Source organism: Trachypithecus francoisi, unplaced genomic scaffold (genome assembly GCF_009764315.1).
Source record: "Trachypithecus francoisi isolate TF-2019V2 unplaced genomic scaffold, Tfra_2.0 Lachesis_group11, whole genome shotgun sequence".
Classification (NCBI taxonomy): Eukaryota; Metazoa; Chordata; class Mammalia; order Primates; family Cercopithecidae; genus Trachypithecus; species Trachypithecus francoisi.
Window position 1 is genome coordinate 83,047,296 of NW_022681456.1, and position 15,860 is coordinate 83,063,155.

At 47.3% G+C, this 15,860-nt stretch overlaps 1 protein-coding gene across 1 annotated transcript in view; it reads left to right on the forward strand.

The window, feature by feature from the left end:
- The window catches only part of SMAGP (small cell adhesion glycoprotein), a 34,746-nt gene that overhangs the window by 813 nt on the left and 18,073 nt on the right, over positions 1–15,860 (forward strand). Inside the window, exons 2-3 of the mRNA XM_033223485.1 lie at positions 6,307–6,528; positions 7,464–7,535. Coding sequence (XP_033079376.1) covers positions 6,307–6,528; positions 7,464–7,535 — 294 coding nt within the window. The remainder of the gene's footprint in view (positions 1–6,306; positions 6,529–7,463; positions 7,536–15,860) is intronic.

A 15,860-nucleotide genomic window follows, 5' to 3' on the forward strand; every position in this document is an offset into this window, starting at 1 on the left:
TTCTGCTTCAGCCTCCCGAGTAGCTGGGATTACAGGCATGTACTATCATGCCCGGCTGATTTTGTATTTTTAGTAGAGATGGAGTTTCTCCATGTTGGGCAGACTGGTCTCGAATTCCTGACCTCAGGTGATCCGCCTTCCTCAGCCTCCCAAAGTGCTAGGATTACAAGCGTGAGCCATTGCGTCCAGCCAGAAATGTTCTTAATTTTAATTATGGTGATAGTTTTAGGGGTATACACATGTATCAAAGCTTATCAAATTGTATATTTTATGTGCAATTTACTGTGCATCAATTATGCCTTGATTAAGCTATAAAACAAACCCTAGGTGACCCCTACAAGCACTGGATGCAAGGAATGTGTAGTCCTTGCAAGATGTTCCAGTAGATATGTTCATTAAGGAGCTGGAAATACATGTTTATACTTGGGAGTCATTTTTTCTAAAATCTAATCCTGTTACTCCTTTTTCTTTCTTCTTCTTTTTTTTTTTAGATGAGGGCTCACTCTTGCCCAGGCTGGAGTGCAGTGGTACCATCTCAGGCTCACTGCAACCTCCGCTGCCTGGGCTCAAGTGATTCTCCCACCTTAGCCTCCTGAGTAGCTGGGACTACACATACGTGCCACCATGCCCGGCTAATTTTTGTGTTTTTTGTAGAGGTGGGGTTTTGCCATGATAGCCAGGCTGATGTTACTCTTTAAAAAGCATCATCTGGCTGGGCACAGTGGCTCACGCCTGTAATCCCAGCACTTTGGGAGGCCGAGGCAGGCAGATCACAAAGTCAGGAGTTCAAGACCAGCCTGGCCAACATAGTAAAACCCCACTTCTACTAAGAATACAAAAAATTAGCCAGGTGTGGTGGCGGGTGCCTGTAGTCGCAGCTACTCAGGAGGCTGAGGCAGGAGAATCATTTGAACCCAGGAGGCGGAGGTTGCAGTGAGCCGAGATTGTGCCACTGTACTCCAGCCTGGTGACCAAGCAAGACTCCATCTCAAAAGATTAAATAAATAAATAAGATAAAATAAAATAAAGATATTCCACCCCCTTGGCATTCAGAATCACTGCTACGAGTGATACGGGGAAATGCTGGGAACAGAGGCTCCTAGCTGCACAAGGCCCTCAACCCTTTTCTCTCCAGGGCTTTCCCTCCTCTCCTCAGGAGACTGATCCTCTTTGGCATGCGCCAGAGACTTCTAGGGACTTACAGTCTGGTGGGGCAGACAAGCAGCAACTGCTGCAATAGAGGCACACCTGAAGTGGAAAATTTTACTAAATTGTGAGGTTGGCACTTGCTTTGCATATAACCCTACTGAGGGCTCCAAGGAGGCAGGGGAAAGGGCCCGTATGCTTACCGAGGGTGGATGGCGCCATTTGAAACAGCTTGTTTACCCTGACAAAATGGCTAACGTCAGGGGAAAGACTGCCATCCTGGCAGCAGCACAAGGTGGGGCTGAAGGCCAATAAAACTGGGTGGAGATGAACGTCTCCTGTCCCGTCCCCTGAGGCCCCTCGAGGTCTGTTGACAAAAGGACAGCTGCTACAGTTTCTGAGGTTTAGCATTTAATCCTTGGAGAACACTGGTAGTTTACCACCATGAGGCTTCATTCATCGTCTATCTGTATGCCTCTCTACATAGAATTAATTGCAAGAGCATTCTCCAGTCACTGCCCTCCAGCAGTTTGAAGGACATACTGACAGACTAGGTAAGACATGCAGAGAACTCGAGACATGACATATCCAGATAAACAGCACGCACCAGAGAGCATAATACGCATACTGCTTACTTTATTTTACACCAAACTGGGGGCTGAGCATGTGCATATTGGATCCTATTTTTCTGTATGACTACACTTTTAAAATGAGGTATGTTGGCCAGGAGCAGTAGCTTACACCTGTTATCCCAGCACTTTAGGAGGCTGAGATGGGTGGATCACTCGAGGTCAGGAGTTTGAGACCAGCCTGGCCAACATGGTGAAACCCTGTCTACTAAAAATACAAAAGTTAGCCAGGCATGGTGGTGCGCGCCTGTAATCCCAGCTACTTCAGAGGCTAAGGCATGAGAATCACTTAAACCCAGGAGGCAGAGGTTGCAGTGAGCTGAGATGGAGACACTGCACTCCAACCTGGACGACAGAGTGAGACTCCATCTCAAAAAATAAAATGAGGTATATGACTACATTAAAAAAAAAAATCATGTATCAATCCAGGCGTGCTGGCTCATACCTGTAATCCGAGCGCTTTGGGAGGCCGAGGTGGGTGGATCGCCTGAGGTCAGGAGTTCGAGATCAGTCTGGCCAACATTGCGAAACTCTGTCTCTACTAAAAATACAAAAAGTTATCTGGGCCCGAGGGCAGATGCCTGTAATCTCAGCTGCTTGGGAGGCTGAGGCAGAAGTATTGCTTGAACCCAGGAGGTGGAGGTTGCAGTGAGCTGAGATCATGCCATTGCACTCCAGCCTGGCTGATAGAACAAGACTCTGTCTCAAAAAAAATAATAATAAAGTAAAAAATAAAAATTTAAAAAAAACAAGTATCAGCAAACCTTCTAAGGTTACATTTTATTTATTATTATTATTTATTTATTTTGAGACGGAGTCTCACTCTGTTGCCAGGCTAGAGTGTAGCAGTGTGATCTCTGCTCACTGAAACCTCCGCCTCCCAGGTTCAAGGGATTCTCCTGCCTCAGCCTCCTGAGTAGCTGGGATTACAGGCATGTGCCACCACGCCCAACTAATTTTTGTATTTTTATTAGAGACGGGGTTTCACCATGTTGGCCAGGATGGTCTTGATCTCTTGACCTTGTGATCCGCCCACCTCGGCCTCCCACAGTTCTGGGATTACAGGCATGAGCCACTGCGCCTGGCTTATTTTTATTTTTTTAATGTTTAATTTGTGGGGGTTCATAGGATGTATATATATTTATGGGGTACATGAAATTTTTTTTTTTTTTGAGACGGTGTCTTGCTCTGTCACCCAGACTGGAGTGCCATGGTGCGATCTCGGCTCACTACAAGCTCCGCCTCCCGGGTTCACGCCATTCTCCTGCCTCAGTCTGCCAAGTAGCTGGGATTACAGGCACCCGCCACTACGCCCAGCTAATTTTTTGTATTTTTAGTAGAGACGGGGTTTCACCGTGTTAGCCAGGATGGTCTTGATCTCCTGACCTTGTGATCCACCCACCTCAGCCTCCCAAAGTGCTGGGATTACAGGTGTGAGCCACCCCGCCCGGCCTCATGATATGTTTTGATACAAGCATGCAAATGCATAATAAAATCATATCATGGAGAATGCAGTATACATCCCCTTAAGCATTTGTGTTAAAAACAATCCAATTATACTATTTTAGTTATTTTTAAATGTACAATTAAGTTATTATTTATAGTCACCCTGTTGTGCTACCAAATAGTAGGTCTTAAGGTCTTATTCATTCTTTCTATTTTTTTTTTTGTACCCATTAATCATCCCCACCTCCCTCCCTAAGGTTACTTTTTTTTGGTTGGGGGGAAAGGTCTTGCTGTATCTCCCAGGCTGGAGTGCAGCCTTTATCCCCCGGGCTCAGGCAATCCTCTCACCTCAGCCTCCCAACTAGCTGGGACCGCAGGCGCATGCCACAACTCCTAACTTTTTTGTATTTTGTAGAGACAGGGTTTCAACATGTTGCCCAGGCTGGTCTCAAACTCCTAGGCTCAAGTGATCTGCCCACATTGGCCTCCCAAAGTGCTGGGATTATAGGTGTAAGGTTACTTTTTTTTTTTTTGAGTCAGAGTCTCACTCTGTTGCCGAGGCTGGAGTGGGTTGGTGTGATCTTGGCTCCCTGCAACCTCCGCCTCCTGGGTTCAAGGGATTCTCCTGCCTCAGACTCCCAAGTAGCTGGGATTACAGGCACCCGTCATCACACTCGGCTAATTTTTATATTTTTAGTAGAGACGGGATTTCACCATGTTGGCCAGGCTGATCTCAAACTCCTGACCTCAGGTGATCCGCCTGCCTTGGCTTCCCAAAGTGCTGAGATTACAGACGTGAGCAACTGCGCCCCGCCAGTTACATTTTAAAGAGAAAAATAAAAGATGCTTACTGAGAGAACATTACTAACAACTGTTGAAATTGTTGAAGTGATAGCAAATCAGTAGAGTCAGTCAGTTGAGCCAGACAGCCTCTGAGTCTGTTTTTTTTTTTTTTTTTGAGACAGAGTTTAGCTCTGTCGCCCAGGCTGGAGTGCAGTGGCACAATCTCGGCTCACCGCAACCTCCGTCTCCCGGGTTCAAGCGATTCTCCTGTCTCAGCCTCCTGAGTAGCTGGGATTCCAGGTGCCTGCCACCACGTCCAGCTAATTTTTGTATTTTTATATTTTTAGTAGAGAGAGGATTTCACCATGTTGGCCAGGCTGGTCTCAAACTCCTGACCTCGTGATCCACCCGTCTTGGCCTCCCAAAGTGCTGGGATTACAAGTGTGAGCCACCACGCTCGGCCGAATCTGTAGTTCTAAACAATCTTCAACACATAATAGAAAATGTGAAAGAGACAGACCCAGGTACAAGAACGGTATCAACTTCTGGAATTCATGATCAAGGTGGTCAGCTAAAGTATGTAAATGCCAGCAATTATCCTCTTTTGGATTTAGCCCTCTAGGATTTTAATTTCCTTTTCTCTTGGATATTCTCTTGTCTGAGGACAAGCCAGGCTCACCTTTCTTTTATTAAGTTACTTATGCATAGCTGGCATGTCACTTTCTTTGCCTTTCTTGGTTGGATTGGCATTTTCCCATGCATATATTTACATGTATTTCTCAATATATTTACATAAAATGAATTTCATCACTTTTTTATTGTTTTTTATTTATTTTTTTTTTTTGAGACAGAGTTATGCTGTTGTTGCCCAGGCTGGAATGCAATGGTGTAATCTCGGCTTACTGCAACCTCTGCCTCCCAGGATCAAGCGATTCTCCTGCCTCAGCCTCTGGAGTAGCTGGGATTACAGGCGTACACCACCACACCCAGCAGATTTTGTATTTTTAGTGCAGACAGGGTTTCACCTTGTTGGCCAGGCTGGTCTCAAACTACTGACCTCAAGTGATTCACCAGCCTCGGCCTCCCAAAGTGGTGGGATTACAGGCGTGAGCCACACTGCCCTGCCCTCTGGTTTCTTTTATAACAAACACTTTAGGAATAAAAGCAACTACTACTCTTGCTTTGCTTATGGCTTTGTTTTGTTTTCTCCCTTTATGCCTCTCTCCTCTGAGACCTTCTCTTTCAGTCTGTTCCCCGGATTAACATGCACAATCTGATGATGCCTGTCTTTCTATAGAAAGTATTTCTGTGTAAATACTGGTTCACAAACCTACAGAAAGCACAGAAGTGCGAAGTAAGCACAGAAGTCTGTCACTGGGAGGGAAAGAATAATCACAAGGTTCCAATCCTAAACAGGAAGCCAAGATAACAAGAGCTAGCGTTTACTGAGCACTAACTATGTGCCAGGCAAGGTTCTAATGCCTTACAGTACATATTGACTAACTTATTTCGTCCCGACAGTCACTCTACCAGACAGGTATTGCCCCAGATAAATGAAACAGAAGCAACTTGTCCAAGATCACACAGCAGAGCAGATTCCAGTGCCTGTGTTATATACTATTACATCCTCTTAGTCACTGAATTCTTCTGATTAGTTTGGGAACATTTCCTGCCACAAACAAGTGAGTCAAGAGGTAACTAAAGCATGGCACTGATTATTCAACTTGAGGTGCTCACCATGCTCTAGAACCATGGATATGAGATGACTTTACAAGCATGATCACTTTCAGCCCCGCATTTTAAGAATGAGGAAACAGATTTTCAAGATGTTAATTTGCCCAAAGTCACCCAGCTAGCAAGCAGAGGAGCTGGGGCTGTTTGAATCCAAAGTCCACGACACTCCTAACCGCTGCTCAATGCTGCCCCACAAGAACGTCCAGCTGGCAAGACCCGGGGGCGGGCGGGGTGGGGAGGCTCGTTGCTCTCCCCGCTTCACCTTCCCGCTTCAGGGCCGGGGGTGTGCTGGCTAAGTTCGCTCATCTGCCAAGCTTCGGGACACAGACCTATGTGAGCAAGTGATAAACAAATGCAAATAAATGTAACTTTCCACGTTGGCTAAAAATTCAGAGAACGTCAAGCCCAGGGAAATGGGACTAATCCCAGTTAGCCCGCGGCTCCAATCTGGTCCCCCGCCACCCCGAGCCTCGGGGCGAGAGAGGAAGCGGCTCCGGATGGAGAGTAAAGTGACAATCGGAGAAGGGCAGGCTGCCTTTCCTCCCGGGGGAGCCGAGGGGACCTGCAGAGGGCGGTTTCTCTCCGCTTTTCCTGTCCCACCCCGTCGGCCTGCCCCCCACCCACTCCGGCCTCTGCGCCAACCCCGCGCGCCGCCCGCGGCTTCCTCCTCTCGGGGTCCTCGTTCGGCCTCTGCCGGCCTCCGCGACTCCGCGGTGCCCGCCCCCATTGAGTTCAAAAGGACGCGCGGAGCGGCGCCGGCCCTCCCCCGGCAGCCCGTCGGACTGGAAAGGTGAGCACGAGGGGAGGGCGGGGGCGCCGGAAAGCCAGGTCGCCCACACTCGCCTCAGCCACCTCGGCCGCGGCAGGAACCGAAACCCGGAGCGGCCGAAGCTCAGCGCCCCGCTGGGACCGAGAGTCGCGGCGGCTGGGAACGACGCTCTCCGGCGCACCGGCCGCTCCCAGCGCAGCGCGCTCCGCCGGGTGCTGGTAACGCGGGGGGCTCCGGGCGGGGACGGGGGCGGGACCGCGGGGCGAGGACCAACCCAGCCCGCCGCGTCCACCCCGCGTTCGCCGGGGCGTCGAGGGTCTCCGGGACGCGAGGCGCGGGCAGGAGCCAAGTGAGGCTCGGCAGGCTGTGCGCGGACCGCGCCCTGGATGGCGAAGGCAGGCCCGGAGGGGGCGGCCAGCCCGGCGTCCCTGCGTCCGAGGCGGGCCAGAAGGCGGCCCACGGCCCTCGCCTCCGGTCCCGGCCCGGCTGCCGCGCTGCGCCCACTCCGCTCCGGAGCCTAGGCGCGGGTCCTGACCTTCCCGGCCCTCTCCTGACACCTGGTGGATAGCGTCACCAGAACTCCGAGCTGTGGAACCCTAGGGTACCTGTTACCGCGCTTTGGCGAAACTGGGTCCGCTGCTGATTTGCGAACCTTTGCCTGACTTTCTTAGGCCTTGAGAGATCTCCTAGGTAAATTTGGTGGCCCATTGAAAGGATCGGGAGAGAGGGTGTGAAGGTAACACCCCGGTAAAGTGCACGTGGCCTCAGACCTGCTCCTGTGGAGAGCCCTTGGTACTTGGAGCCTGAGAAGATACTTAGGGAAACCAGAAGTGGGCAAGAGGAAAAGGGGAAGGGACTTGGGAAAACCTGGCACCAGAGGCGTTCCTGGGACTTCCAGGACTCGAAGCTCCAGGGGCCCACCCGCTGCATTCCTGTCTTTGCCCCTTTTCCTACAGATCTGCCTCTTCTCCAAGGACCTCAACCACTAGTGACAATGACCAGCCTCCTGACCACTCCTTCTCCGAGAGGTAGGCGAAGGCCTTTCCTAATCCCAGTGAGAAAGAATTGTTCAACATCCCCTTCCCCAGACCAGTCCTGGAAGCCTCAGCCCTGGTGGGAAGACTCCCGCGCTCTCTGCCTGTCTCACAGGGGAAAGGCCTGGGAGGAAGCAGAAACTCTAGAGTGTGCCCCTTAGTACTGTTTTAATCTGAAGTCACATGGACATGGTGACTTCACTACCACTTAAAGCTGTGTAACCTCGGTTTATCCAATGATTTTATGTCAGTAATCCCAGGACTTTGGGAGACTGAGGCAAGAGGATCTCTTGAGGCCAGGTGTTTGAGACCTGCCTGGGCAACATAGTGAGACCCCCATCTCTAATTCAAAAGAAAGAAAGAGGCCAGGTGTGGTGGCTCATGTCTGTAATCCCAGCACTTTGGGAGGCCGAGGTGGGCGGATCACCTGAGGTCAGGAGTTTGAGACCAGCCTGACAGATGGTGAAACCCCATCTCTACTAAAAATACAAAGAAATTAGCCAGGCTAGTTTTTTATTTTTAGTAGAGAGATGGTTTCACACCTGTAATCCCAGCTACTCAGGAGGCTGAGGCGTGGGAATCACTTGAACCCGGGAGACGCAGGTGAGCTGAGATCGTGCCATTGCACTCCAGCCTGGGCAACAGAGTGAGACCCGTCTCAAAAAATAGGGAGGGAGGGAGGGAAGGAGGAGAGAGGAAAGGAAAGGAAGGAAGGAAGACTGATTATTTTATAAGCCTAAAGGAGGGGCTTTACATTCATCCCTCTAATAATTTATAGCTATGGCAAAGAATGTAGCAGAAAGCCTTATAGTTAAATGTGGAAAAGGAATTTTCAAAGATAACAGGGAAATCGTTTTTTAAAAACCTGCTAAAGATAGTATTTCTAACCTCTAAGCTCCAGGTTCATCATTCACAAAATAGGGAAAATAGTACCTATCTTATGATTTATGAAAATTAAATGAGGCAGCCCATATAAAACACCTAGAAGAGTGTGTAGTATCTCGTAAGCACTCAGTCACGTTGGTTATTAGTACTAATCCCTTGAAAGGGATTCTGCTGGCTTTCTAATTCCATTCCTCTGATGATACAGACCCAGCATCAAAACCCCATTGTTCCCTGAAGGTGTGTGGAGGCCGGTCTCTACTGCTCAGCACTCTGAGAATGGATGCCCACCTTTTAGTTCATCATCAGGCTGGGCCGGCCAAACTATTAGTTATTTATTGACTATTCTCAGCATGTGCTAGTTAGGGAGAGAGAGGAACAATGGTTGGTCTATACACCTTTGTCTTCCTATACACAGTCACATTTGTCATTAAGACAGACATTCCCTGCTTTTACTGTGTAGAAATAGGTGAGTGACAACACCAGTGGAAATCTAAGACAGTGTCGTCTGTGACTGCTAATGCACACAGTTCAGACTTTTAGTTTTCTGGTGAGAAGAGATAAAAGAGAGAAATGGCCGGGTGTGGAGGCTCATGCCTGTAATTCTAGCACTTTGGGACGTCAAGGCAGGCAGATTGTTTGAGCTCAGGAGTTCGAGATCAGCCTGGGCAATATGGTGAAACCCCGTCCCTACAAAAAAATTTTTTAAAAAGCCGGGCATGGTGGTACACACCTGTGGTTCCAGCTACTCTGAAGGCTAAGGTGGGAGGATCCCTTGAGCCCAGGAGATGGAGGCTGCAATGAGCCGAGATCATGCCACTGCACTCTGGCCTGGGTGACAGAGCAAGTCCCTGTCTTAAAAAAAAAAAAGACTTCGGGGGGTACGGAGTAGTGGGGAGAAATGGGTCAGCAAAGGCTTCATGAGTAGGCGAGGAAGGGATCTGAGTCTTGCCCTTGAAAGATGGACAAGGTGGCCGGGCGCGGTGGCTCAAGCCTGTAATCCCAGCACTTTGGGAGGCCGAGACGGGCGGATCACGAGGTCAGGAGATCGAGACCATCCTGGCTAACATGGTGAAACCCCATCTCTACTAAAATATACAAAAAACTAGCCGGGCGAGGTGGCGGGCGCCTGTAGTCCCAGCTACTCAGGAGGCTGAGGCAGGAGAATGGCGTGAACCCGGGAGGTGGAGCTTGCAGTGAGCTGAGATCCAGCCACTGCACTCCAGCCTGGGCAACAGAGCGAGACTCCGTCTCAAAAAAAAAAGAAAGATGGACAAGGTTCGTACTGGCAAAGGGGCACAGCAGGTATCTTAGAGAAGGGTGGAATACCTTTTCTATGTGTATCTGCTCTAGATAAAGGTAGAATACCTCATACCATGTGTGAAGCTACAGAAACAATTTACCCTGGAGGATGTTCAGGAAGCGGGTGGGCAAAGGACCTCCAGAATAAGCCTACCCACAAGGGAGAAAAGGCGATACCTTGGTAGCTAGCTGAGGGATTAGAACCTCAGCAAAGGGGAACTGTTTACATTTTTTTTAATTTTATTTTATTTTATTTTATTTTATTTTTTTGAGACGGAGTCTGGCTCTGTCGCCCAGGCTGGAGTCCAGTGGCCGGATCTCAGCTCACTGCAAGCTCCGCCTCCCGGGTTTACGCCATTCTCCTGCCTCAGCCTCCCGAGTAGCTGGGACTACAGGCGCCCGCCACCTCGCCCGGCTAGTTTTTTGTATTTTTTAATAGAGACGGGGTTTCACCATGTTAGCCAGGATGGTCTCGATCTCCTGACCTCGTGATCCGCCCGCCTCGGCCTCCCAAAGTGCTGGGATTACAGGCTTGAGCCACCGCGCCCGGCCTAAATTTTATTATTTATTATTATTATTGTTGTTGTTGAGACCAAGTCTCGCTGTGTCGCCCAGGCTAGAGTGCAGTGGCTTGATCTCAGCTCACTGCAACCTCCGACCCTGGTTTCAAGCAATTATCCTGCCTTAGTCTCCCTAGTAGCTGGGATTACAGGCATGCGTTACCACACCCAGCTAATTTGTGTACTTGTAGTAGAGATGGGGTTTCACCATGTTGGCCAGGCTGGTCTTGAACTCCTGGCCTCAAGTGATCTGCCTGCCTCAGCCTCCCAAAGTGCTGGGATTACAGGCATGAGCCACTGTACCTGGCCATTTTTTCTTCTTTTTAAAACTTACGGTAAAATAAACATAGTACGGGTATTACCGTTTTAGCCACTTTTTCACAGGCAGTTCAGTGGTAGAGTAGTCCCCGCTTATCCACAGGGGATTTATTCCAAAAGCCCCAGCGGATGCCTGAAATCTCAGATAGTACTGAACCCCATCTGTACTATGTTTTTTCCTGTACATACGTACTTAGGATAAAGCTTAACTTATAAATTAGGCACAGTAAGAGATTAACAATAATAAAATAGAACAACTATAACAATATACCATAATAAGAGTTATGTGAAAGTGGTCTCTCTCGCTTAAAATACCTTATTTACTATAGATCTTAGAAACTTCAGTATGCAATTCTTTTTTTTGTTCTTTATTAAGTCAAGAACTTTCACCTTTTCACTTAAAGGAAGCACTTCTTGTTGGCTTGTCCAAATTGCATCACTATTCTTGTGCTTTGGGGCCATTATCATGTAAAATAAGGGTTACTTGAACACAAGTGTGGTGATACTGTGACAGCCAACTACTAAGCATTTATAGCATGGATACAAAAGGATGATTCACTTTCCAGGCAGGATGGAGCAGGGTGTGAGATTTCATCACACTACTCAGAACGGCACATAATTTAAAATGTATGAATTGTTCCTTTCTGGAATTTTCTTTTTCTATTAAATTTCTATTTAATGTTTTTGCACTGCAGTTGACCGCAGGTAACTGAAACCTGGGAAAGCAAAACCACAGATAAGGGGGGACTACTGTATTTTTTTTTTTTTTTGAGACAGAGTCTTGCTCTGTTGCCCAGGCTGGAGTGCAGTGGCACTATCTCAGCTCACTGCAATCTGCCTCCCGGGTTCACACCATTCTCCTGCCTCAGCCTCCCGAGTAGCTGGGACTACAGATACCCGCCACCACATCTGGCTAATTTTTTGTATTTTTAATAGAGACGGGTTTCACCGTGTTATCCAGGATGGTCTCGCTCTCCTGACCTCGTGATCCACCTGCCTTGGCCTCCCAAAGTGCTGGGATTCCAGGCGAGCGCCCAGCCCTGGGGAGACTACTGTATTAAGTAATTCGTGTTCCTCACCACCATCCATCTCCAGAACTTTGCCTTCCCAAACTGAAACTTGACATCCATTAAACACTGATTCCCCATTCCCCTGGCAGACACTGTTCTATTTTCTGTCTATATGAATTTGGCTGCTCTAGGTACTTCATGTAGGTAGAATCATACAATAGTCCTTTTGCATCTGGCTAACTTCACTTAGCATAATATTCTCAAGGTTCATCCATACTGTAGCATGTCCCAATTTCCTACCTTTTCAAGGCTGAGTGATATCGTTGTATGTGTATATTACATTTTGTTTCTCCCTTCATCTATGATGGACAGTTGGGTTGCTTCCACCTTTTGGCTATTGTGACTGATGCTGCTATAAACATGGGTGTGCAAATATCTTCTTGAGACCCTGCTTTCAGTTGTTTGGGATGTATACTCAGAAGTGGAATTGCTATATCGTTGTAATTCTGTGTTTAATTTTTTTGAGGATCCACCATACAGCTTTGCACAGTGGCTGCACCATTTTATATTCCTACCAGCAGTGCATAAAGGTTTCAGTTTCTCTGCAACCTTGCCAACACTTGTTACTTTCTGTTTAATAGTAGTCATCATAATGTGTGTGAGGTGGTATCTCACTGTGGTTTTGATTTGCATTTCCCTAGTGATAGTGATGTGGAGCATCTTTTCATGTACTTATTGACCATTTGTACATCTTTGGAGAAATGTCTATTCAAGTCTTGTCCCATTTTTTAGTTGAGCTGTTTTGTTATTGTTCAGCTGTATATTTATATCCTTTTAAAATTTTTTTTAAATTGATTATTGAGTCAGCCCTCTCTCTCTCTCTTTCTCTGTCTCTCTTTTTTTCCGAGACCGAGTCTTGCTCTGTCACCCAGGCTGGAGTGCAGTGGTGCAATCTCGGCTCACTGCAACCTCTGCCTCCTAGATTCAAGCAATTCTCCTGCCTCAGCCTCCCTCCTGAGTAACTGGGATTACAGGCGCACGCCGCCATACTCGGCTAATTTTTTGTAGTTTAGTAGAGATGGAGTTTCACCATGTTGCCCAGGTGGGTCTCGAACTCCTGAGCTCAGGCAATCCACCTGCCTCAGCCTCCCAAAGTGCTGGAATTACAGGTGTGAGCCATCGCGCCTGGCCTCTCTCTTTTTTTTTTTTTTTTTAAGAGATGGGATCTTACTCTGTTGCCCAGGCTGGAGTACAGTGGCACAATCCTAGCTCACTGCAGACTCAAACATCTGGGCTTGAGGGATCCTCCCACCTCAGACTCCTGAGCAGCTGGGACTGCAGGCATGCACCATCACGCCTAGCAATAAAGTCTATAAAGACTTCCTAGAGGAGATGTCCTTCAGGAGCCTTGAAAGTAAGGGCCACATTATGACTTTCCCGGGCCCTGGGCACTTTTGTCTTTGTGGGCTCCTCCTTCACTTAAAAAATATTAAAAATCATATTTTACAACTATCAGTGTAAGGAAGAATATGATAATATAATAATTAATATTTATAATTAGTAATTCACATAACAACCTTAATATTTCTTTGACCTAAAATTTTGGTTCTTTTCCTTCTGATTATAAAAGAAATGAATATCATTTAAAACATTTTCATGGGCCTTTAGAAGCACTGTGGGCCCAGGGCACTGTGCCTGTTGTGCCTAGTGCATAAGTCAGCCCTATTGGAAGTTAAGGCGGTGGAACTGTGCCTTGTGGGATTTGCCCACCCTGCCAGGTAAAGCTTATCTCTTGCCACCAAAGAATTGTACCAGCTACTGCCTAGGTTGTCCTCACCCTGTGTTAGACACTTAGCATTTTTCTTTTCTCTTTTTTTAGACGGAGTCTCACTCTGTTGCCCAGGCTGGAGTGCAGTGGCACGATCTCGGCTCACTGCAAACTCCACCTCCCGGGTTTAGGCAATTCTCCAGCCTCAGCCTCCGGAGTAGCTGGGACTACAGGTGCCCGCCACTGCGCCTGGCTAATTTTTTGTATTTTTAGTAGAGACAGGGTTTCACCATGGTCTCCATCTCCTGACCTCGTGATCCGCCCCCCTTGACCTCCCAAACTGCTGGGATTACAGGCATGAGCCACCGCACCCAGCCAGCATTTTTCTTTATTTTATTTTATTTAAAAAAATTTTTTTGTAGCGATAAGGTCTTGCTATATTGCCCAGGCTGGTCTCAAACTCCTGGCCTCAAGTGATCCTCCCATCTCAGCCTCCCAAAGCAGCATTTTTCATTGCACTTATTCCTCACCACAACCCTGTGAAACAGGTTTTATTCTCATTTTACAGAAGGAGAAACTGAAGTTCAGGGAAGTTAAGGAGTTTTCTTTTCCTTTTTTTTTTTCGAGATGGAGTTTCGCTCTTGTCGCCCAGGCTGGAGGGCAGTGGTGCAATCTTGGCTCACTGCAACCTCCGCCTCCCAGGTTCAAGCGATTTTCCTGCCTTAGCCTCCGGAGTACCTGGAACTATAGGCACCCACCACTATGCCCAGCTAATTTTTTAAATTTTTGTAGAGATGGGGTTTCACCATGTTGGCCAGACTGGTCTCGAACTCCTGATCTCAAGTGATCCACTCACCCCGACCTCCCAAAGTGCTGGGATTACAGGCATGAGCCACTGTGAAATTTTCAAAGATTAAAAAAATTTCCCAAGGTCATGCAGCTAGTAATGGCAGAGGCAGGATTTTATGCCAAGTCTGATTTACTGCAAAGCCTGTGTTCTTTCTGTCATGATGGACTGCTCCCAAGGTCTCACTCCACCCAACTTGCTGGTGCACATGAAAGAGAAGGCAGAAGAAAGGGGGCCAAGTTCCAGGGTGGTTTCCCATGGAAAGAACTGGGGGAGCCACCTTTTGTTGGACAGGTCTAGAGCAAATAAGTAGGCTGGCAGACTCAGGTGGCAAAATATCTGATGTCTCAGTGATAAGAGATTTAGCTCAGCCTGGGAACAAGGGCCACAAGAAAGCCAGCCAGTATCTGGGTTAACAAAAAAAAAAAGAGTGGGTAAACAGAATAGATCTTGAAGGTCCTTTGCTATTGGTTAGGATTTGGGTGGGGCCTTCAATCTTATGGTCCTTTGTCCTGACATTCCACTTACAAGAAAAATGATGCTACAGTCTTTCCAAACCTGAGCAGGGAAGGTTTGGAAAGACTGTAGTGCTATTTAATAATTATTTCTTTGTTTGGACAAAGAAATGGGAAAGAAATGGGGTAGAAACAGGAGAGAATGGAGGAAAAGCTACAAGCCATTTCCTCCTTTTATGCCAGCTTTCCTGAACTTAGTTTATTTTGTTGTTGTTTGTTCTTTTTTTCTTTTTTTTGAGACAGGGCCTCAATTTCACTCAGACTGTAGAGCGGTGGCTCAATCATAGCTCACTGCAGCCTCGACTTTCCCAGACTCAGGTGATCCTCCCACCTCAGCCTCCCAAGTAGCTGGAACCACAGGTAGCGTGCCACCATGCCCAATTAATTTTTGTATTTTTGTAGAGACAGGGTTTTGACATGTTGCCCAGGCTGGTCTTGAACTCCTGGACTCAAGCGATCCTCTGGGCTCAGCCTCCCAAATTGCTGGGATTATAGGTGTGAACCACCTTGCCAAGCATGTTATTTTGCTTAAAAGGTAATACATGCCCCTCAGAGAATAGCTTTCTAGACCTTTTCTATGTACAAACATATATATGCATATTTATAGGATTTTTAAAAGTTACTTAAAAAAATATACAGAGACAGGAGTCTTGCTATGTTGCCCAGGCTGGACTCAAATTCCTGGTCTCAAGCAATCCTCCCACCTCAGCCTCCCAAAGTGCTGGGATTATGGGTGTGAGCCACTGCACCCTGCCAATTTACTTTTTTTTTTTTTTAAACAAAGATGCATTCCTACTAGACATACCACCTGGCAATTTGCTTTTTTCATCTAACCGTTTATCCTCTCCCAGTAATACTGTACATCTCATATTCTTTTTAGCAACTGTTTCTACAATGGATGGCCTATAATTTATTTCATCATTCCTCTCCAGATAGCCATTCTAAGTATGTCTGGATTTTTTATTTTAAAATTTGGTTTCAATGAGAATTCTAATAGAACACTTTCCATTTATAAAAATTCAAAAACTAAGGCTGAGAGGGGTTCTGATGCTCAGCTAGTTCAACTAGCCATTCTGTACTAGAATTCTGTCTCCAAGATGCTGCCTTGCTTTTGTCC